The sequence below is a fragment of the Ixodes scapularis genome, unplaced genomic scaffold, assembly GCF_016920785.2.
Source record: "Ixodes scapularis isolate PalLabHiFi unplaced genomic scaffold, ASM1692078v2 PGA_scaffold5__190_contigs__length_132052651, whole genome shotgun sequence".
NCBI classification, from domain to species: Eukaryota; Metazoa; Arthropoda; class Arachnida; order Ixodida; family Ixodidae; genus Ixodes; species Ixodes scapularis.
Genome location: NW_024609880.1, coordinates 125,654,344 through 125,677,766, shown reverse-complemented (window position 1 = coordinate 125,677,766; position 23,423 = coordinate 125,654,344). Strand labels below are relative to the sequence as shown.

Sequence of the window (23,423 nt, the reverse complement as noted above, 5' to 3'; positions counted from 1 at the left end):
AGGCTAGTTGGTGAAGCATGTTTACGGGTGAAACAGCGCGGGCAAGGACACAGGACAGAGTAGATGCACACAGACGGAGCGATGTTTTACCCGTAAATGTGATAGGGTTCAATGATAAGAGAGGAGTAAGATGTCGCGGGAGGCTGTCAATGTCCTGCTAACTGTCGGAATGTACATTTCTAGAAAAAGGTGTTCTTAGGGTTTTTCTTTCCCCCTTTTTCGTTCGTTTTTTTTCCCCCTATTAAGCCAGGTTTTGGAAAATAAAATTTCAGCTGTGTTTGAGACTTTTTGAGTGTGCGTGTTGCTACCTGCACTCTCAGGTCTTTTTAATCATACAGTGCAACCCACTTATAAAAATAATCAGAAAATCAGAAATTATCGCTGTATCTAGACTAGAAACTGACCATTTCCGGTCTAGAAACTCTAAAGACTGGTCTTTATAAGCGGTATATCGTTATAAGTGGGTTGCACTGTATTTTGTTCTTATGACCTCTATTGAAGTCCCATTATCGTGAAATATGTATTGGTATTTAGCTAGAAAAACAGGCAAACTTATCGTGCTTGGGCGTCTCTGTCATTTTTAAAATATATTGGCATATCACTCGGACGATATGTCTACGCCCTGGCGGTGGAAGAGGTGACAGTAACGAGACCAAAAAAGTGTAAATGAAGAAAAAAAAAATCCGTTTACGTAGCAAAAAAAAAAAAAAAAAAAAAAATAGGTGACATTAGATTAAAGAACTCATTGTACACCGGTTTCCCTCTACCGCGCAGGCACTTTGGCGTAGATCAACAACATAAAATTGCTAAGACGCCTTGGTTCCACTTTTTTTCCTGCGTTCCAACGTCCTTGGTACTGCCGTCTCTCCCAAACTTGCCGGTGGCATCCAACCCCGATCAGGCCTTCGCACACACAATAATGATTAAAAAAACAATTTGCGCCCCCCAAATTGACCACTCGTCTTACATTCGCGCCGCATTGCACGCCACGACAACCTTCGGCCCCGTAGGTAGTTGTAGCGTGTAAGGGAAAGTGGAGTATTTTAGTCTCTATCTCCTTAGATCGAAACGTCACCTCAAATGTCAATTTTTTCATTTTTCTTTTTTGTTTTTGCTACGTGAACGGTTTTTTTCTTTTACTTACACCGTTTTGGCCTCGTTTCTGTCGCCTCACAATCAGTTCACCACCAAGGCGTGGACGTATCTCCCGAAATATATAGCAATATATATACGGTGTTCGTAATAGCAAGGCGCGATCTAAAATGGGCCGTAGAAATCGGCGCCGGCACGTAGAGATCTAAAATTTTCGTCGAAGGTGTATTTTACAGGTCGGATTTACCTCGTAAAATTAAAAAGCGTAGCTCCCTTTCCGTAAAAAGTAGGGCCAAAAAACCTGCCAGGGTCAACGGCGGACGGTAACGCAGACAAACGAGTCGATTGGCGGTGCGCGTTTCTCTCAGCGATAGATCTTCATCTCAACTTTCCAAGAGACGCAGATGTGCCAAGGAATATTGACACAATAATTCACAGGCTTCGACTGAATGTCGCATTTACTAAGAAGTTTCTTTTCAAGGTATGTCAAGCACCATCACCAGAATGCACCTGCGGCCTCGCAGTCGAAGATGGCGAACATCTTATACTTGAACGTCGACGTTTTTCAAGGGAACAACAACGTCTCGAGCAGTGCGGTTTCAAATAATGGACAATCGACCGCTCACACTTTCAAAAGTGCTAAGACCATGGCCGTCTTCTGCTCTACAGAAGAGAGCCCTGCACGCTGTTCGCGACTTTCTCACCCAAACTGATATCGCACAAAACTATCGACTTTATGCAACTAGAACTGTTTAGATAATTGTTTAGGAGTGTGTAGATCCATGATTGTGTATACCGGTTGACTAAGTGCCTTATGTGCGTGACATATGCGTACATTACCATGTAATAATCTACTTTTTGTGTTTTGTTTTCACAGTAGCTTTAGGGTAGCCGTACTGTGAAGAGAGCGCAAACATCTCCATCAAATTCCACTTAATAAAGAAAAAAAATAGGAGATGGAGCGAAACATGCGACCTTCGCCAGTCGGGAAACACGTTCCTTTCCAACGCGGCCGCTTTTGTGCTCTATAATTGAAAAAAAAAGGACTGAAAATTGTGTTTTCGTTGTTTTTTAGGCAGAAAATTCCCTACAACGTACATTATTTATTTTTTAATTAAAATACGTTTTTTTTTTTCGCACGATTTGAGATAAAATCATACGGAAAACATAAACGAATTCATTCGGCACTCCCAATCGCGAAATTTGTGCACGCAAAATATTTTGAAAAATCCACATCTCGCAAAATATACATCCAACGCCTGCCATTTTTTATTTGTTTATTTATACATTTTTTTATTTTAGAAATTTATCGATATCTTGTGACGAAAACGCTTTTAACGAGGAAGTAAGCTACGCACAATTGTGATTTCGGGTTCGTTATGATCGTCTAGATTGAGTTGTCTCCACAAAAGGACGATCTCAGAATCGGCACTGCCTGAGTGTCCCCCCTCAAAATGCGTGGATTTACCTGCTCGATGAGGTAGCTCACAAATCCCGAGAGCTGGGCGATTTGGAAGCCTACAACCTGAGTGAAAACAAGGAACACAGTCAACCGCAGGTGGAGGATGAGTGGATGCCGCCAACTTTCGTGTCCACGCTTGAGTTTCGACTGGTTCGGCGAGCTTTCGACGTTTTGGAAAGACGATAATTCGACGAAATTCGATTTTTGAACAGCGTCCGCCCCCCCACCCCTCCCCCCCCCCCCCCAAAAAAAAAAAAAATTGTTTTTTCCGCGACAATTGTTGCGTAAAAAAAAAATCTGTCGAGTATTTTTATATGGTGCAAATGTCGTGGAAAAGTTCAAGTGGTATTTACTGAAAGTGCAAAAATTGTTGCACCGCCCCTTTAACTTACAATAAAAAATATTATACTCGTTTAATAGGTATCAACCTGCGAGTTTATTTTATATATAATGTGTACCGTAAAGTTGAATGTGATGAAAGTTATCCTCATTCGCACCGGGTAAATTATTGACACGAAAGCTAGGTTCTGAATTTCATAAAAACAAATTATAAGCAAAATTAAATTTTTACGTACATTTGTCTTTTTATTGAAGTTGTAAAAGAACATGTAGGAAGCTTCCTGGTTGTGCCAAAAAATATCCGAACCGGGCGAAACACCCAAACGCGCGACCTGTCGCGAACGCCGAAATATTAAAATCCTACTCCTTCGTTTCGCTGTCAGAAACTAAATACTCCCCAGAAAAGCGTTTTTTTTTGTGTGTGTGTTTTTTTTTTTCAGATTTGTTTGAGTCAAGTGTTTTCCCAGCATATAAAGTTTTTTTTTGTTTTTGTTTTTTTTTTAATTTTGAACTTGGGTTTTTTTTAGGTGCCAAACCAACAAAGGGCACCTTGCTGGCACGCCCCAGCGGAGGACTAAGAATGCATGTAAACCACCGTGTTTGTTTGTTTTTCCGCGAAAGCTACATTAATGCGGTATGTCCAGATAAGTTATGCGGTCAAGAGGATATAATACTGGGTGGATAATCGTTAGGATAAGCAGGTTAATTACCTCAATTTTTGTTTTAAAATGATTTCGGCAATTCTTGAACATAAATATGTTTCCAATCAGAAACTTGCTGCTCGCCATGGAGAACCAAGAAATAGGTTACTTTTAGAAATATTGGAGGCTTTGGGAAACGTGGAGGTGCGCTGAATTTCCTACTCGTGAAGCAGGCGCAAGGCTAAAGAGGCGAAAACGCGCCCTCGCGGTTTTTTTCCCCCTCTTATTACCCGTGTTTTTACGCCACCATCATGGCGCCCTGTGCACGTTTAATAACTCTAGCTCACTACCGCGCATAACATTTGTCCCAAACTGTTTCTAAAATTCATTCGTTTTCGATGACGCTGTTCCAGTTTCTAAACCATATGTCTATTTTTAATAATTCAAAAGTTAATTTACAAATTTTAGTCAATTATCCTGCTCCCTTTAACTCCCGTGCAAAGACCGGATTAGTGTAACGTGCGCGGCTTTTTAAAAAAATTTTTTTAGCAAGTCTATGAATCCTAAATAAGCACCTTGTATATTTTTCCACCTTTTTTATCATAATTTTTTTTATTGCACGGTTTGAAATGAAATCACCCTGCAACAGTAAACAATTCCATCTTAACCTTTTCCAATAAGAGAAAAAAAAAAACCGGAACATTAAAAAAAGAACGAGATACCATATCGTTTCTTCCCTTCTACTTTCTGAAGTGTGGAGGCTAATTTGCGTAATTATGAATTCCCAAGCTAACATAAAATATCCAACAACCTGCTTCCTTATATTCGAAATAATAACCTTCCCCCCCCCCCCCTCCACCCCTCACTTTTTTCAAAAAAAAAAGAAAAAAAAAGAAGCAATGTCCTTATTATTATTCTTTTTTTTTTATTTGTTTTTTTTTTTTTTAGCGCAAAAGTAAATTACACATTTCTGAACACTGAAAATCGGAAATATAGCGCTGGCGATCCAAACCAGATATTAGCAACCTTTGCTAATATTTCCACAGCAGCTGTTAAATATGGGAATGTTACATACTTAAAACTATGACTGAAAAATAAGCTTTAGCATCATAAGTGACGTCACAGAGCACGTGACAGTCACTAAACCACGCCCATCCCATTGTGGCGTCCCAAAAATCGCTTCCCCTGTGCAATAGACCACTTTCGAGTTCCTGCCCTCTGTTGGACGCTGTGAAATTCCTGCACACGGCCCACACTGGAAAAAAAGACACCCACAGAAAAAGGTGATGCTCGAAGTGACGTTGCACTTTCAACGCTGTTTGAATGGCTCGTCGGCTCGTATTGTTGGCCGCGCTCCGACGTTCGCTATCTTAGGGAATGACTTGCCAGTTTCTCGTTCGGCCATCACCATTGTGCAGAGTTCGCACCTTCTAATAATCGGCACGTGAGAGGGAATTGAAAGGCAGAATATTTTACCATTTGCGATCTCTCCATTAGGGGCTTCGGGTCTTTGAATAGGTCCCGAATACCAGCATCTATCTGCAAAACGGAATTCCAAGTATGTTTATACTAACTGCAAAAAAAAAAAAAAAAAAAAAAATAATAATAATAAAAAAAAAATCGCCAAGGCGGAACTTTGCAGGGTTATTAAGTTTTTGTTTTTTTAACGAAACCCTTTAATTCCAGAAATTTGTCAATACGTGTCTCCGTGCATTTGGTCGCTAAATTTAGAGGCGAAATTTCTGGTGTCCCATGATACTGTGACGCCACGTGACGACAGGTCACGTGATGTCAGCTAATAAACGTGTTTTTCGTCCCCCTTATCAATAGTCTATAGTCTTTTTTTAATTTAGTTTAGTTTATTTTGTATTCATACACTATTGAATCGTTAATTTGAAATAATTTACGAATATCGTGAATGCCTAAATTGTTTTTAAATAAAGCCGCGAGAAATGCCGAGAATGTTATTTCAAATTGGAACGCCCAGTGATGCGCTATTAGATTAGGTCAGCTTCAGAAATTAAGCCGTATAAAAGAAATGTTACGAACGATTTTTTAAAAATAATTATTCGCCGCTGGGCCAGTCCACTTGTGTTAGTCATCTCGTCTCCCAAAAGCAGACAGAAAGTGAAAATAATTTACGAAATGCGCCCCGTAGACTTACGTGTCCTGTTAACGCAGTAATTGAGCACGCCTCTCCACAAAGTTTGCATTGATCCCCCCGAATACCTGCGTTTGTGGGAAAAGTTGAAAAAACGTTGCCATAAAACTAAAGCTTTTTTTTTTTTTTTACAGGGGGTTGTTAAGGGCTAGTTTCCCCAAAATCGTGTCCCCCGCAAAGAAATGAAGATACCGAACTCTGGAGACCTACCGCCATCTATGAGCGACGGCGGCAAGCCAAGTATCTGGTTGCCACCGTCGCTCATAGATGGCAGCAGCCTTTCTACTTACCGACATGCGGCCGGCCATTACTTTCCATTGTACAGCTTCGCTGGCCTTCCTTCTTCACCAGAGTAAAAAGGTTGAAATTTTTTTTTTTTTTTTTAACTCCGACCGAAATTTTTGGTAATTTTTGAAGCAATAATTGCGAGGGTTTTCTTAACTAAATAAAGCAAATATATAAACGAAGGAAAGCCAATATGAAGCTTATATTTTCTCCTTGAAGCGCAAACTTAGTGACATCACACAGCTCCGAAGCTTACGACTACTGTTTATGTTTACACCTACTCAGCGGCGGGCTAGCAGGCGCACATGCGTAAGGGTACAAACCTTTCTGTCTAGCCTTGCACGACGCTGAGTGGGCAAACTTTCTCGTGCAAATAAAAATTATTATTATTATTATACAACAGCATTCATTTTGTGTTGCAAGCAATTCCGAGGGAAAAAGTTTCAAGCACAAGATAACAAATATGGATATACTTGCAGTTTTCCTTGCATATAGCGCAGTAAATGTGGGCGCAGGTTGTAAGGTAACATGTAAGGCTCTGATCGGGCTGGCGGAAGCAGTTGTTGCAGTAGATGAACTTGTTCATCGTTATTTCTCTGGCGGTAACTCCTAAGAAAAGACCAGAATGGTTTATGGACAGTGCTAAACCCTATTTTCGGTCATTATTGCAGTCAGATTTGTGCTACATTCTAAAAAATTGGTTTACTAACAGCTCCAGGTAGAGAATTTCGATCTCTAAGCTTAGAAACCCGTCGTCTGCTTTGAGCGCTTCCGAAACGTTCGGAAAATGACAGTGCTGAAAGCAGACGGCATTCTGCTACTGCACTAAGAACCAAATAAGTATGAACGAATAACAATTATTATAAAAATATATTTGGTTTCGACGCAGTTTTAAGGTATTTGTTAGCGTTCATTCGAAATAACGTTTTTTTCGTTTTTTTATTTATTTATTTTCCACCAGTTTCTTGTTCTCGTGTTGATTTTTTTTTTTTTTTCATTTATTGTGTGCACAGTTTGCAGAAATTAAGATTGCAAGACTAATTTTTACACGAAATATATATTTTTAGATCCATTTAAACTCTCAAAATGTGTTCTAATTTTAGACGAACGCACTCTACCTTAACCAGAGGCCGCAAAGAACCGCCTAATACGAAATCTAGAATGAAACGCTGTCATTGCCGTCATTGCAATAACATACTTCAGAAGTTTGTGGATTGCATATATCCATTTCTTTATAAAGTCAAGGTTGCCCAGTAAGCCAAGCCTAGCCAATACAAGCAACACACATCCATCGCCGACTCGCCGACTCTGCTGACTGTGCTGTGCCTGTGCTGCCTGTGTTCTGACTGGCACCTCTCAGTTGGCTTATTGGTTACGAGGCAGTAATTCCGATATACCTGAGATAAAAGCATGTTTGCAGGTAAGCGTTTACCCCCTGGCATTGTACCTGTCTAACGTCGCGTCGCGTCAAAATATAGCCCAGGAAATCTTCCGGCGTTCGTCGGATCATGGAGAACATGACAGGTGCTCGGAGACCATGCAAAATACGCGTCTTTCCCTGCGCCAGGAACAGGGAGCGTTGTCCACGGGTTTTACTGCGGTAGCATTATATGGCTTTGCGGATTCCTGATCGCCGGCAGCGATTTTACCAGTTTTGAAAGATTTGTGACTCGCCTTTTGTGTCTAGCGCCTTTCACGGAAAATGAGACATCCTGCATTTCCGGGAAGAGAAATATGTCAAAATGATCCTCTTAAAATGCAACTGCCGTAGTCAGCACATCGATAAGATGCCTCGGCAGAGGCCAGCTACTTTGGCCCCCTCAAAATTGACGCGGTCTGAGAATTTGTTTTGAGTCTGACGATAAATTCACGGGACTGTAAAACCAGGTTGATCCGTACCCATGGTTTAGACGCCTTAAAATCTACGTTGTTCATCGGTGACTCAAATAATTTACATAATTAGCTGTCGGAAGGAAACGCTGGGTACATCAGGCTGGCACTCAGTGTTTCACTAAAGGAATGAGAGAATTTAGCGAAATGTCGCTGCAGGTAATTTCTGCAGTCTCCTCTTCGTATGCCAGCTTCTGCTACTCGTGTTTTATTTTAATGTGTACATGGTTGCTAGAACTGTTGAGTGTTGCATGCCCCACCGTCTGATGGTTGTTTGGGCTGTTATACAAGGTGCAGCACTATTTTGTGACATAAAAGAAAAAATCGGGCTTTTTGATTTTCCTCAAAGCTAAAAGAGTCGGTACATCCAGACCTGCAACCGTATTTTTCTGTGACAAAGATTGCATAGGCCCTTTTCTACTATGGCATTTAAAGCGTATGATTTAATGTCTAACGGAGGGGAGGAGAGATTAAAACGGAAATTTGGGCCAGTTGGGCTCACGGTCATCTAAAGAGGCGCAAAAAAATGCACAGTGACAAAAAGGTGGACGATACAGGGCATCCCGTATTGTCCATGTTCTTGTCCCTATGTATTTTTTACCTGCTTTTTTAGAAGAGTGGAGATACTTGGAGGAGAGTGCAGGCAACCTCTCGACATTTGACCACCTTTAAATCTGGAAGAAAAAGAATGGATCAGGGCCGAATTGAGAAATTTTGGAACTATTCATGGAGGCCTCTAATGGTGATTATAATACTATGGCGACGATGGTGGTTGTGGTGTTAACAACAATGACGGCAATAGGTATATTTCACCACCTTATCAAATACAAATATTGTTCAATTTATCATACATCTTGGAAGGTTTCTGTATCGGTAGGTTTGATGATTAGGAAATTCGGGTTTCATTGGGTGGAAATAAAGCAGATGCGATTGTGGATTAGAGGCTGTTTTGGAAATAGTCAATCACTCACTAAGAAGTGCAAAACACAAAGCAATGAATGATTAGGGAAAATGTTAGAAAGTGTCGCGCCCATTGAGCAGCTTCATGTGCTCAACGTGCGCGTCTATGTTCCATGTCTATGTTCATGAGTGATTATTTTCCACCTTGCACTATACTTGTTTTACCTTATGTTGTACCGCAGCGAAAGCTAGAAGCGGGAGCTCATAGCGTTGGCAGCCGCTCTCAAGTCTCGAGAGCTTGTGCGGCCGAGATGTGCCCCAGAGCAAGGAGCTCGCGCTTGCGGCCTTTCCTGCGGTACATTATAAGGTGAAACAGAGCATAGCATTACGCTTACTCTTACTGGAGCCCAAACAGTACTTTTGCTGCATGAGTGCTTGCACACTGTTTTGAGGGGTTTTGGCCACCTGGGCTGCGCCCAGAGACGGCAGGCTGCTCGTCTGGTTGATGGTCGCCCTCGTGGTGCTTGCAGGAGGCCTTTTCAGCGGAGGCCGTGAGGGTCTCGGGGCCACGGTTCGTCGGACGTGCTAGCGCAACGGCCGACCGGGCGTGAGGATGACGTGAACGCGGCCACACCATGAGGCAAGTTTGGTAACGAGATCCTGGCAAGAAAGCCAGGAAGCGTCGACACATTTCCTGACTTTCTGGCCTGTCTTTCCTGCCTGAGCCACTCGGAGGGACTACTGAACTGCTCGGAATGAAATGTAGAATAATCGTTACACTCGAATACCCTAATGTTACGTGGTCTTCTTGCATAGTGGATAGTAATAACAAAATTTGAATTCATCCAAGAACTTGCGTGGTGACTTATACTCCATAATGTCAGATTTGATGTTTCTTTTCTAGATTCCCTCCTAAACAAACTTTGGAGACTAATGCTAACATAAATGAATTGTGGATCTATGTTCTTGTCTTAATGGAAAGTCTAACGTTAATACTGTGAGATGTAAAAGCACTTTCACCAGATGGCTTGTCGAAACTTGGTCGTACAAAAGGCTGTAAGATTGGAATTTATGCGCGACATGATAAAATATTTCTTTCCTCTTGGTCAATGATCATATGCCATTGTCTAACGAGTGGTGTTGTAGCCCTAATATCGCTCGATGGCTTTGCTGGTACAATTTGTTATGCCACGGGTGATTGCTCTCAAGCAGTGTACCAGAAGTCGCGTGCGTCGCGGGAACACACCCGCCAGAATTCTCCCTTGGGAGCTGCAGTGCCCTTTATAGAACTGAAGTACCTCGGTGTCCTATATTTTCGGATGTGCTGCTAGGCGTCTCGTTGGTGAATTAACATTTTCTCTTGTGACCCCAAAGCAGTGCCGCTCCCCTCTGTGGCACTGCACCCTTTTTCCAAAGGGGCACTTTTTCGGTTCTTTTTCATGCTCGCGTCGATTTTCCCGGTACGTGCCACGGTGTGAGGAGGCTCCAAACTTGCGCACCGAGCGAGTTCCTTTTAAGTGGCTAAGCGCCGTCAGGGTTGTTCCCCCAGGTACCGGCCCTTCCTGCTGGGCATTGGGGCGACCCTGCTGGTCTGGTGCCTGGTGATGCTGCTTTACCTGCGGCCCCCGGAGGCCCCCCGGCCGGCCGGCAGCGGGGGACCCTTCCACCGTTGGAAGTTGAGGCCGCGGCGTGGCAACGGCAGCCTCACGGGGATGCTAGGGGGGCCACGCAACCGCATTGTGAGCTCCTTTCCCGATCCCTCGTCATTCCTCCGAGTATGCCACCGGGTTGCCTTCGCGCGGTGTTCCAGTCATTTTGTACGAAGCAGCTTGGGTACGATTAAGTCCATTTTGTTGGACGAGGAGGGAACAAAATGCTTTGCTCGGTGCTTGTGAGCTTTTGAGCAACTCCCCACGCCGATCAGATTTTCTAGTTTGAGCAAAATTGAAGCCTAGCTCGGCATTGCAAAGTTTTTGCAAAGAAAATGCATATCTACTTAAATGCGCGTTTTCTTTGCGGAAAACTTTGCAATGCCGAGCTAGGTTTCAATTTTGCTTAAACCAGAAAATCCGATCGGCGTAGAAAGTCCAGTTAGCATTTCTAAGCATTCATTCTTAGTGCAGCTGGGTGAGGAAAAAACTTTTTTCCTCACCCAGCTGCATTAAGAATGAATGCTTATAAATGCCGACTGGATGCTACGCAAAATAAATGCCAACTTATACTGCCGACTTTGCGTAATAAATTAATGCTCGGGTCTTAGACTGTCCAAGTCGTGGAAATAACTACTTTTGAAATTTTGTATAATTACACTCGTATCTACCTTTCTCTGGGAGTAGTTAATTACTATCGGAAAATGCCAGCACTGTCGAGCCGCACTGGACGGGAGTCAGAGGATGCTGCGGGAGCGGGAACGAGCGCAGCCCACCTTTGCAGCTCGGCGGCTCGGTCGACGGGGGCCCCGAAAAGGCGGCGGACGGGAGCGTGGTGGTTGCGGACGCGTCCCGGCTGGGCGTGATCCGGAGCCCCAAGGACCAGCAGGTGAAGGTGGCGGGCTACCACCAGCATGCCTTCAACCTGCTCATCAGCAACCGCCTGGGCTTCTACCGCAGCCTGCCGGACACCCGCAACCCCCTGTGAGTGGATTTACTTAGTGAGGGGGCAACTCGATCGCTAGGCGTCTCCTGGACGGATTACCCGCCAATTCCTCCCATTGTTGACAGAAAAGTGGGCGAAAAGACAGACGACCAGCGCTTTTGTCCCATCCTCGGAGCTCGTATTGCAGGCGCGACCGTTAATAAACCGTGTGGCCTCGATCGAGCAGTTGTAAGCACTCGGTAATCTTGGCACGCTACTTGGGAGCGGCCGCTGTTGGGTTCTGGTTTTGGTGCCGAGAGCACCTCTAGCGCCGAAGGCGGCTGGGGCAGCTGCTGTGGTCTTTGTGGCGAGGGTAGCTGATTATGGTTGGGCCTTGCGTCTCCATCGAAGGAAATTGTAGAGTTTGTCAATTCTTCTCCTAGTCCTAAGGTTCTAAAGCCACAGTGTTGGCTTAACGGTGTCCCCACTGGTACGTAAAGTAGGCAGGTGGGAAAACGACCACTAAAACCTGCCGCAGTGGTGCGACCGGATTGTGTCCTTCTGCGAGAGAACGCACCGTGTCGGCACAGTATTCTTTAATTTAAAGCAGAATTTACTAAATACTGGTAAAATAAAATTATGCACGATTATTTATCGAGATTTTTGTTAGCTTTGATGTGTTTTCGCATGCGCATGCACTCATTGCAGAAGGCAATAGAAAGACAAAGGAATAATTTGGAAGGCATTTGGAGCCTAGTCGGAGATGGTGGCCACCCGGGCAAGAAGCACGCCCCGGGTGGGCAAAGAAAGGAGCAAAGGAAAGAGAGCAGCCTTGGCTCGACGCAGGTGCCGCAGCGAGGAGCACGGGGCGGAGCTTCCCACGGCCAGTGTGGTGGTCTGCTTCTACAACGAGGCGTGGTCCACCCTCCTGCGCACGGTGCACACAGTGCTGGGGCGCACCCCCCGCCACCTGCTCCACGAAGTCATCCTGGTGGACGACAACAGCACCCAAGGTATGTCCCCCTTCCCTCATTTTCTAGGAAGAAAGGTGCTCCTACTTGGTGCACCCAAATTGCCTCGGCACTCTAGGGAACGCACCCGACGGCGGCGCGAGTTAACTCGTGCCCTTCTTTGCATTTTCACGGCCACTTGTTTCGAGCGCACCTGTGCCACTTGCGTGCGCATCTGTTTTTCTTCATACTCTGCAGGGCCACTAACGACGGTGCACATCTGTCGAGTGAATCCTTTAGAGTCTCGTAGCATGTGCTCGTTTCACCGTTGCACAAAGCCTCTCGGCTGCCGATCGTGGTGCGCACGCCAGCCTTTTGCGGCCTCACATCCCACCCGACCTTTTCTCGACCTCTGGTAACGAGTCTCCTCTCTCGCTCTTTCTGTTTCCCGCCACTATGGAGAAACTGGTGTACAAACAGAGGTAGCTTGAAGAAGAGATTGCCCTTAGTAAAGATTCCCAAACAATTGACCCATTTCACGAGCGGTACCACATTTTGCGACTGCAAACCGAGGCGTTGAATCGATAAGACGAGCGTCGAATCGTCTGCTTTTCTGCAAGATTCTCGCAGGCTGTACTTTTTTTACCTTTACCTTATAAGAAATGCTCCTGAAGAGTAGCAGTTTATTAGCCATGCTTACGTATTCGCTCTAAAATATAAAGAACCAGAAACCAGCTCCTCGCAATAACAATTGTAAGGAGTGTGAGGCCAGCGTGCTAGAATTGGCGTCATACCCGAGACTGCACGAAGGAAAATGTTGCCGAAGCTTGTGCACGAGCGGGGTGGCGCATGAAACGGAGTCTCGAGCGCTTGGCAGGCTTCGTTTCGCGCAGTCCGAGCTAAAAGGCCGATTCTAGCGAGCTGGCTTGGATGTCTGTTGCCCGGTGAATCCGGGGAAAGAGTCCCTTTGGGTCGAAGGCACTGCAGCAGGCCGTGGTTTGCAGTTGACCTGGGCCCCCAGCTGGCGGAGTATGTGTCGTCCCAGCTCCCGTCGCACGTGCGCCTCATCCGTACCCGGGACCGAGAGGGCCTCATCCGCGCACGCATGTTCGGCGCCCGCAACGCCTCCGGCGAGGTGAGTGCTCGGGCCGCTGAGGGGGAGGGATGCCTGTTGGCGCCTTTCGCGCATAGAGTGACCTTAAAAGCTTTTAACGCGTCTCCAACCGTTTACTTCCGCTTGCGCGTCGAAAGTGGTCCCGAGTGACAACGAAAAACGTTGGGGAGGCGGTGTGTCATGCTGTCAGGTGTTGCGATCCTAGTAATCGATCGTAGAAGCCCCGGTATGACGGACGAATGCGAACGTTGCCGTCATCACAACGTCATCGGAGTAGAAACTGGGAGACCACTTGCGAGGAGGCGCTAAACGCGCCGTCCCCGAAGTTGTTAACGCTCCCTTTGACTTCCCACCCCTGCGACACCACCAGGGTGGTGGCATGCAACGACTCTTCCACGACATTGTCGGAGTAGAAACCAGGGGACCACATTTGAGGATGTGGTATATGCGCTTTCCGGGAAGGTGTCAGCACTCCCTTTGACTCTGCGGTTTAAACTGTGACGCGGGTGTGAGGAGAGTGGCGTGCCCCGCAGGTACTGGTGTTCCTGGACAGCCACTGCGAGGTGAACGTTGGCTGGCTGGAGCCCCTGCTGGAGCGCATTCGCGCCAACCGCGCCACGGTGACGTGCCCCATCATCGACATCATCAACGCGGACACCTTCGAGTACACGGCCTCCCCCATTGTGCGCGGAGGCTTCAACTGGGGACTGCACTTCAAGTGGGAGTCGCCCCCCGCGGGACTGGCACGCAAGGGGCGGGGAGCCATCGCCCCCATCCCGTGCGTAGACCCCTCTCCGTGTCTCTCTCCGCGGCTCCTGGGCCACCCTGGCGTCGTGCTTTACAGACGATGGCGCAACGGTCCTTGGAAGGGGCTGCATAAAACGGTTTCTTTAGGGATTGGGACGTAATTCAGCACGGAGCCGTAATTAAATGATGCATCTTTTTCGGTTACGAAGCTCACCTGGGTAAAGAATGAAAAAGCGAAAGCATGTTTCTCCTACTGAATAAGACTCATTTGCAGGAAATCATCAAATGACATTTGGGGCCACTAGTTGAAAGAAATGTTCGCGGTCCCTCGTCTCGAGTTCATTTTATTCTTTCTGTTGCCAGTGTGCGGCACTAATATTTGGCAAGATGTTAGTCAATTTTATTTTATTTTCGATCGTCTCTTCTTTTGTCGTCACATCATCACGGTGGCCAGAGAGGCAATCTGATGATTTCACTAAAAAAGACTTAACATTCATCCATAAAAAAATATATATTTATTTATTTTCTCTTTAGTTAAGTAGGTTCATATTTCTAACGAAATAGATGTAAAGGCGCAAATGAGCTAGTGTACATTAAACATGATTCAAAAACCCCGAGACTGCAGGTAACGAAACACACATTAAAAAATTTCAGATGCAGCTGAAATTTTATTTTACAAAACCTTTAAATGGAAAGAAAAAAAATATAAACAACGAAAAAGGGGCAGGGAAAGATTCAAGAACACCTCCTTCCACAAATGTACATTCCGACAATTAGCAGGACAATGACGGCCTCCGCGGCATCTTCCTCCTCTTTATCTTTGAACCCTGTCACCCCGACCTAAACAAAACAAAACAACTTTTCTTCCAGGAAAGCTGCAGACAGCATTTTTCAAAGCCTAAAAACTGCTAAAGTTAGTGGTACAAACCAGACAAAGGCTTTTTAACAGCATTTCCGTGACTTAGTATATTGTGCGATTCTTTTATCAAACGCTTGTGGTCATCTTTTTTCTGTTCTTCCACTGATGTCAAATCCCACAATGCTATACAATTGTTACATTCAACCAGATGTTTCGGAACTTCCAGGGGTCCTTGTTCTTTATGCAGCGCTTGTGTTCTGTCAGCAGTTCATTCGTACAACGCTTAGTTTGTCTGATATAACAAAGGCCACACAAAAATGGTATTTTAAAAATGACACCTGACACACAATGCACATCTTTCTCTTTGTGTTTCCTTGTGAAAGCGGGAAATAGTCGACGCAAAGAGAATCAAACACGAATTTATAATCCATGCTAAGGCTGTGTCGACATTGAACTTGTTGGCTAATGCGTTGATATTGTGAGACACTCTATGAAAATATGGAAGGAAAACCCGCTTTGAAGGTCTAGTACATTTTTTAACTGACTTTTTTTTGGAGATAACAGATACACCAGTTGTATTAAAACGAGTTCCTGAGGAAAACCTGCAACGCCGAAACGTTCAGTTAGACATTGAAGAGATGAGGCAATCGAATGCGAGCAAGAGTTCTGTACTGATGCTTTTAGATGATTCCGAATTATCCCCAATTTCACATAGTTTGAGTGGCAGCCACTGAAGGGAAGACGAGGTTTTGCTACGGCCTTCCCATACTCCCGGCAAAAACCTGAACCAGTTCTGAATTGAAGATTAAGGTATTGAAAGCGACCATCCTTTGGTCTCCGTTTTTAAGAAGGCTAGGCGTTTGACGTCTTGTCTGCCGAGAGCAAAACCCTGTTGGGGAAAGGGTCTGGGTGCCGACAGGCTTCCCCAAATCTTTGCAGCTGTTTGTTCTACGGCTTCTTTTTATGGCCTTCTTCAATGGAGAAGAAAGGAAGTTGCCGCTGTACGCAGTGCACACCGTGTGCCCAGGTCCCCCACGATGGCGGGCGGCCTGTTTGCCATGGACCGCAAATTTTTCCACCGCCTGGGCGAGTACGACGACGGCATGGACATCTGGGGTGGGGAGAACCTCGAGATATCCTTCCGGGTGAGTCGGGCGGGCCCACCTGCGTCAGGTTGCCCGCCTCGTAAATTGCGGTCTCACTTGTTCCTCGCGCGGGGCCACTGCAGGAGTGACCAAGTGTCACTGGGGTGCAGCATTTGCGGCCGCAGCTTTTTATTACCTCGTCTAAGCTGGGAAACGCTTCCTTCGTAAATACTGCATATTTTCGTGCATGTATTGCACGCCCCTGCATATAAGTGATGCATCAGCTTGAAGTTACAGAAATAGACGTAGAGAGGACAGGACAATAGATAACATCTGACTAACAACTTGCTTTATTGTCCTGTCCTTTCCTCTGTTGTCCTTATTGTCCTGCCCTTTCTAAGTATATTTCTGTAAGTTCAAGCTGACGCATCACTAAAGTGTACCAACTAGCTCAACTTAAGCCCACATATATAACCCGCAGCTCCAGCTTGCTACACTCGGAAAAAACACAAAAATTCTTCGCATATTACCAGCACTAACCACTTAAAGTCATTTTCAAATCTCACTAGAAACCGTACCTTTCTTTTGAATATAGCACTCACGCTGGCGCCTTCATTGTGGCAGATAGCGTCGTCATCCATGCTGCGAAGGCGATTGCTAATGCAGCAATTTTTTAAACTGTTCCGCACCATCTCACCCAGAAAAGTCGTAATGCCGGATCTCTGTAGATACGGCGTGACCGCTATCTCTTCTCTCCTGAACAAACTTTACAAGTGCTTCTTCGAGCTCGGGGTATGCGCCAGTCTTAGAACCGTGGACTGATGATTGGTCCTGGCTTGCAGCTTCTTCCTCCATTCCTACACGCATGACTCGTCAATGTTGTAGCGATCATACCGTAGTTCCGGCCTGCCACTCAGTTTCCGACCTCTTCGGCGACAGATTTGATGACACCATGGACCAGCATCTCGGGGCCCACAAAAAGAAAGTGGATATGGCTACCCCAAAAAAAGGAGAGGGTGGGAAGAAGAAAGCCTCTATAGGAGACCGGAAAAGAGGAACTCTGAGGAATCTACTCCTATGACTTCGCACGCATTGCCGGGAAGCTGCGCTGCCCGCCGAAATTCGCGTATAACCCGCACCCCCACCGCCTTTGATTTTCTGCTAATTTTGATGCGGGTTATATTCGAGAAATTACGGTACTGCTGCATGCGTGATGGACTTGGCAATGCATGTGATTGCCACATGGAGGAATGGGTTCGAACCCTGCTAGACCCATTTCTTTCTTTTATCAATCTTTGCTATGGTGGAAAGTTCCGGGTCATTCTTCACAGTATACTGCTCATAAAAAAGCAGCGGTAAGGCACCGGTTCAGGACAGTCGCCCTTTCATTGCCAACACAAGATGCTGCTACCGTTTTCTTTGTGCTTGTAGGCGCAAGTTCGCCTTATTGAACGTTTATTTTAAGTTTTTGCACAAATCTATGTTTCTGTCCCTGACAAATATGGCAAAGTTTGAAATCTTTGCTCCCATACCTTTTCTTCTGGCATTTTGTCGAGCTTGGCGTCACTCTTTGGTTGGTTCGATGCCGAGCTCTGCCCAGGCCTCGTTAGCGCGACTTGCGGGGCATCTCCGTGCGCAGATCTGGATGTGTGGCGGGCAGCTGGAGATCATCCCCTGCTCTCGAGTGGGGCACGTGTTCCGGCGGCGACGCCCCTACGGGTCGCCCAACGGCGAGGACACCCTCACCAAGAACTCGCTCAGGGTCGCCCACGTCTGGATGGACGACTACAAGGTAAATGGCGACGCTTTGACACAAAGGGGGCTGCGCCGGCATCACCGCCTGCCGAGCGTGGTTCCCGATATCTTGCCGTCTTAATTCGGGAAGAAACTGCCACTTTTGTTGCTGCCCCCTCGTCTCTTCGGGGTGAGCGGCCGAAGCCTCGAAGGGGACATTCAGACGGTGGGCCTGCCCGGCGCATGCCCCGCAGCGGCTGATACTTGCTTGAGCACGCCATTAGTTGGTGACGACGAATACCATGGAGTCGAAAATACCTTCCCCCCCAGCATGCACCCATTGCCTTCCAACGGGCTTTGGTGGTGCGTGTACCGAGGTGTCATCGAAGCCAGAAAGCTCGCACTGGAAATGAATCTTCTACCACGTTCCTAGCCTTCCACCGACTATAGCCGTTTATTTTTTTTTTCAAAATAATTTCTTTGTGGGAATTTGTTTTTCGAGCTTCTAGTCCTAATCCTTAAAACTGAAGCGGGCCAACATAAAAACAGCCCGTTTGTTGTTTGGGGACTTGCGAAGTCTGAGTGCTCGGGACGCCGCGAGCTTCTCTGGGCGTCCCCTTGCAGAAGTACTACTTCCAAACGCGGTCGGACGTGGTGGGCAAGCCATACGGGGACATCACGTCACGGGTGGCGCTCCGCAAGCGCCTGGGGTGCCGCTCCTTTGACTGGTACATGAAGACGGTGTACCCGGAGCTGCAGCCGCCTTCCAAGGATGGGCCCAAGCGCAGCAAGAAGCAGCGCAACAAGGCCCTGCACAGGAATCTCAAGCGCAAGATGCCGGCCATCCTCGGAAGGTTCCAGGTGGGGCCCCGCTCGGACCCCTGACGGGGCCAGAACCTCATTTTTCGATTTGGCGTGCCCACGCCGGGACCCAAAACTTTACGTTTCGAAGATATTAGGAGGTTTACTGCCTTTCTAATTGCTTTGTATGGAACCATGAGGCGAGATGTTTATTAGATGTTTATAATTTCGCGAGTATCTTTTCAAAATATTCTTAACAGACATTTATATACATCACTAAAAGAAAACAAAGAAAACAAGCTCCATTCCTAAGAATGTGGGTATCGGCGGCACTTTTTTAAAGGGGGTGGGGGGCAAACCCTATTTTTCCGGGTGGGCAGTTCGCATTTTTATTTTAGATAAGTCAGCAACCCTGGAATTACGGGGCAAAAGCGAAATCCTTTTCTCGTATTATTCTGCTTTCGTGGATGGAAATAAGTCGGACTGCAACTTCGGTGGCGTTGGCTCAAGTTTACGCCGTCTTTGTTGCACGTACCTTCGAAATTGGATAGTGCTGGTCGTGTTTGAGTAGGTACGATTAAGCGGTACTCACACTGGCCACACAAAAGATCCGCCGCAGATGGGATGACGGAAGCATCTGCAGAAAGTTTTTGTACAACCAATGTGTACATCGTACATATTGTACAATGTATGAGCGATGCAACTACGACGTACCCCATCGAAACGTCTCGTTGTCGATGCCCCCCAGAATCCCTCGGTGCCCCCCACTTGTGCCCCCCTCCGGAGGCCCATACCAAAGGATGGTATTGTTTCGATATCATAAACGAGATATACGTTCCCGTATGTCGTGCCTAAATTCCTCTAGCTTTAGTTGTACATGAAATACCACACAATCTAAGATTGTACCGAAATGTAGGAAAGGAATATTCGAGGGGGCGAACGCTTCGTAGCATTGATGCAGAGAATGTCTCGCAACACGTGGATGCGGTTAGTGACGTTGCGTAGCCTACCACGGAAGAAAAGCAAATGAGGTTGGCACGGTGGCTGAGAGGCCGCGGCCTGAGACACAGACCGTCTTTGATTGGCATTGCTCCTTGCTCCTTGCAGCTCCAGTTGTTTGGGAGCCATCTGTGCATAGAGTCGGAGGATGACGTGACCACCAAGGGCTCTGCGCTGCTGCTTGGGGAGTGCGCCACCGTCAAGCGCCAGGTGAGGATTCGGCTGCGAGCGCCGCTCGGGTTGCTACTTGCGTACCCGCGTGTTTGGTCTGCCCTCGTCCGGGTTGATCTTTCATAGTCCGGGCGACTGAGCAGACTTGAAATAATTCTCCAAAATCTAGACGCAGCTCTTCCGTCGTACTTAACGCGTACAAGGGAGCTGCCAAAATGTTTTTACGAGCACTTGCCTCAGTCGGAAGCCGCACACCAGGTGCAACTTTTTCTTCCGAGTTGTTTTGATGATAAAGTGAAAACAAACTGTTCTGTCATTAAGTCGAGCAAATTCCCTAACGACCGTGCCTGTTAAACGAAATGAGTGTAGCGATGTTTGATGCACAAAAGATTTTCCCACCATAGTGGTCTATAAGTGAGTTTTGATCCTGGGAGGTTTTACGGCATCCTTGTTGCAGTTATGGTACGAGACGGAGAAGCACGACCTGCGCCTGGCCAACCTGCTCTGCCTGGACGGGGGCGACCAGTTCCCGACACTGGCCAAATGCCACGAGATGGGGGGATCCCAGGACTGGAGGCACTCTTCTAACGTACGTCCATAACTCACCCTAACCAACCTGGCCTAACCTAATCGAGCCCAACCTAACCTAACTTAAACAAATCTAACGAGACTTTAGCTCTCTAAAACCTCAACGGAGAGTTTCTGTGGGTTCCTCCCGAAGCCTTGGGTCTTCCATGGTTTATGCCTAAATATGGCCTAACAATCTCAACAAAAAACACGACTGCAAAGAGGAGGTATTTCACAAGAATTTGGAATGCCTCTGCATAGACTCCTCCCAAACTGTATGGGTGCAAAGATATTTTTGCGGCTACCATCTTCCATCGAGGGAGATGGTAGCTGAGGCAGAACGCTGCACAAAGTGCAGCTTGGCCAGATCACCAAATTACTTCCCAGGTTTGAATCGATTTGCTAAAACGTACGGAGTGACCGAACTCGTAAAATACCTGCGCCGCTAGCTGTCTCATTGCTACGGTTATATTGGAGACCAAAATGGAGATTCCCATTGCCGCTTCAGTCGTCGCACCTCTGCCCTTCACAGAACGGTGTTACTCTGGCAGCTGAAGCTACCATGTGCAGTGGCTGTAGCGTGCTTCTCAGGCAGACGATGCAAATACCTTTTTTTTTCCCATTTTTTGTGCCGAGTTCGGGGGTCTGTCCCTTCCAATGCGGATGTGCGTGGTAGCTCGGCACCCGGAACCGAGGCGACGAAGCTGCCAAAGGGGGCACAGCGGCTACGGTTGCGTAAAGCCTTTTATAGGTGCCGACCGCATGGCGCATTATCCGTCCTGCAGAAGGCCGCTCCACTGTACAACCTGGCTGCCGGTCTCTGCCTGGGGTCCAAGCGGGTGGCGGCGGGGGAGCCGGTCACCATGGAGATGTGCGACGACGCCTCGGCCTCCAGGCACTGGACCTTTAAGAAAGTCGCCGCCCCCTGAGTCGTCCCGGCCCTTCCCCGGGAGGCGTTCACTGCCGCCACCGCATTTAAAGTCTGCCAGCCAACTCGGGGTCAACTTTCCGCGTCCTTTTAGAAGCGAGGAGTGCGCTTGCACAGCTTTCATCGGTGCTCAAGGTGTGCGAGTGCACGGGCACTCGTAGCTTTGGCTTCATTGCCACAGAAAGCTGCCCAAATTGTAGCAAACTCCGAGAACAGGAATTCCATTGGTTAATTTGTCAGTGCGACACCTACTGTGACTGCTCAGTTTTTGTTAGTTGCTGGATACATATTTATTACCATCCCTAAGGTGCTCTGGCCACTGATAGAAAGAAGTAAAATAGTTAACCTTTATCCCAAGTACCGCATCGTTCTGCGCATGCCACAGAGACCGGTACTCGTTGCAGTACTCCGAATCCTTCCTGTCTGGTGAAAAAGATTGTGCCAACGTTTTGTTGGGCTTGTGTGGCCTCACCTTTTTGGAGTTCCCCAGTTGTCTCCTCGGCGGTATTGCGAATATTGTTTAGGTTTTAGAGGTCACTTTGACATAGTGGTAATGGGTGCTAGAAAGTAATTATAAACCGTAGCCACGTAAACGGCGGCTTCCGGTTGAATGATTAATTTATTCTGCTTGCGTATTCATACTTCTACTGTGTAGTTGTTGCATACTTTCTGTGAAACTGACTATTGCTACTGTGCTACAAATATGCAGGGTGGTTGATTTTAGTTCGAGCAGATTTTTGAAAAAAGGGGATGAGAGACGAGTGGCTATGTTCCCCGTTTATTTATCGGGTTTGGCAGGCGTTGGATGAAAGGATAAACGTCGTGGTAAGTTGACTAATTAACTAAAATACATTAATTAACTTTTTCATTATTGGTTTTAGGGGTAATGTTGTAAGTGCAGCATTGATGGCAATTACTAATAGAGGCCATACCAATTAAAAGGATTTGCAAAAAGATGATGGTTTTTCCAATATTAATCTATCAAGTTTTGCTTCTTTGTTCTTCGACCTATTTAAAACTTGCGCTGAAAAAGAGCGCCTCAAGCCCTGCCCAAAATGACGGTTCGAAGAGCAACGTAGTCATTTCAATCATGTCATCACTATCTCAGCAGCGTGTCCTTGGTGGGTGTGCCAAGGACACAAGCGGCCGCGTGACTGAAGCGACTACGCCACTTTTCTAACTTTCATTGTGGGCAGACCTTGCGTGCTTGTTTTGCGCACAGTTTTGAAATCTGGCAAAATATTGTGAAAATATGGAAAAATATAATTTTTGCAAATTCTTTAAATTGGCCTGGCTTCCAATAGTATTTGCTGTCAATACTGAAATTGAAACATAGCCCCTAAAACCAATTATTAAAAAGTTAATTGAGAAATATTAGCTAATTTGTCAACTTTCTTTAATGTCTGCCAAACCTAATAAATGCGTAGTGAAGATAACACTCGTCTATCGCCCCGTTTTTAAAAAAATTCTTCTGAAATGAATATAAACGCCGTGTATAACGACGGGGAATCCGGCGTACCACCGAAGGATTCCTTTGGTCATCACCCCTGTTCGAAGCATACCTGTAAATGTTGAAAGTCGTATTTTGGTGCAAGACCTGATTTTCTGGAGTATGTGCGTGCATTTGTGTCTTTGATCATTTGATCGCTTGCAACCTGTGTGACACCGGCGTTGGAGCAAAGAAGGCGTGAAGATGTCTTCGGACGCACCACGCCCACACTGAATCGACGGGTGCAATGCGTCAAATTTCGAACGAGAGGGAAGCAGTATTAGAGTCTCACCTTCGAAGTACGTATGAATGTGTCCTACTCTCGTCTACCCTGCCCAGTAACAGCCGTAACTGCGCAAGCTGGAAATTCGGCTGTTGGGGCTACTTCCAGTTTTCTCTCAGACTTACCTTACCGTGTCCGATTGTTTGGTCGGCTCGATGGGAATTCACGAGCGCGCGAGGCGCCAGTAAAAGTCCGTTAAAAAGGGCATTCGAGTCGCGTGTGGCTGGGCTTTCACGGCACGGTGCCCACCGGTTGCTCGCTCGCCTCGAATAAATGTGGCACGGACGTTTTTAAAACCCTCGGCTCTCGTGTCTGCCTGCCTTCCTCCCTCGTGGCCCTTCCGAGCGGGACG

At 46.6% G+C, this 23,423-nt stretch overlaps 1 protein-coding gene across 1 annotated transcript; it reads left to right on the top strand.

The window, feature by feature from the left end:
- Positions 1 to 7,250: 7,250 nt before the first annotated feature.
- On the top strand, positions 7,251 to 23,373 carry LOC8050429 (polypeptide N-acetylgalactosaminyltransferase 11). The gene is made up of 13 exons (XM_029978337.4): positions 7,251 to 7,400; positions 9,301 to 9,410; positions 10,320 to 10,509; positions 11,204 to 11,403; positions 12,191 to 12,357; positions 13,299 to 13,429; positions 13,942 to 14,186; positions 16,042 to 16,159; positions 17,739 to 17,891; positions 18,458 to 18,694; positions 19,742 to 19,843; positions 20,262 to 20,393; positions 21,157 to 23,373. Exons 2-13 carry the CDS (start codon positions 9,406 to 9,408, stop codon positions 21,298 to 21,300), a joined length of 1,824 nt encoding a protein of 607 aa, XP_029834197.3. The 5' UTR covers positions 7,251 to 7,400; positions 9,301 to 9,405; the 3' UTR covers positions 21,301 to 23,373.
- Positions 23,374 to 23,423: the final 50 nt, after the last annotated feature.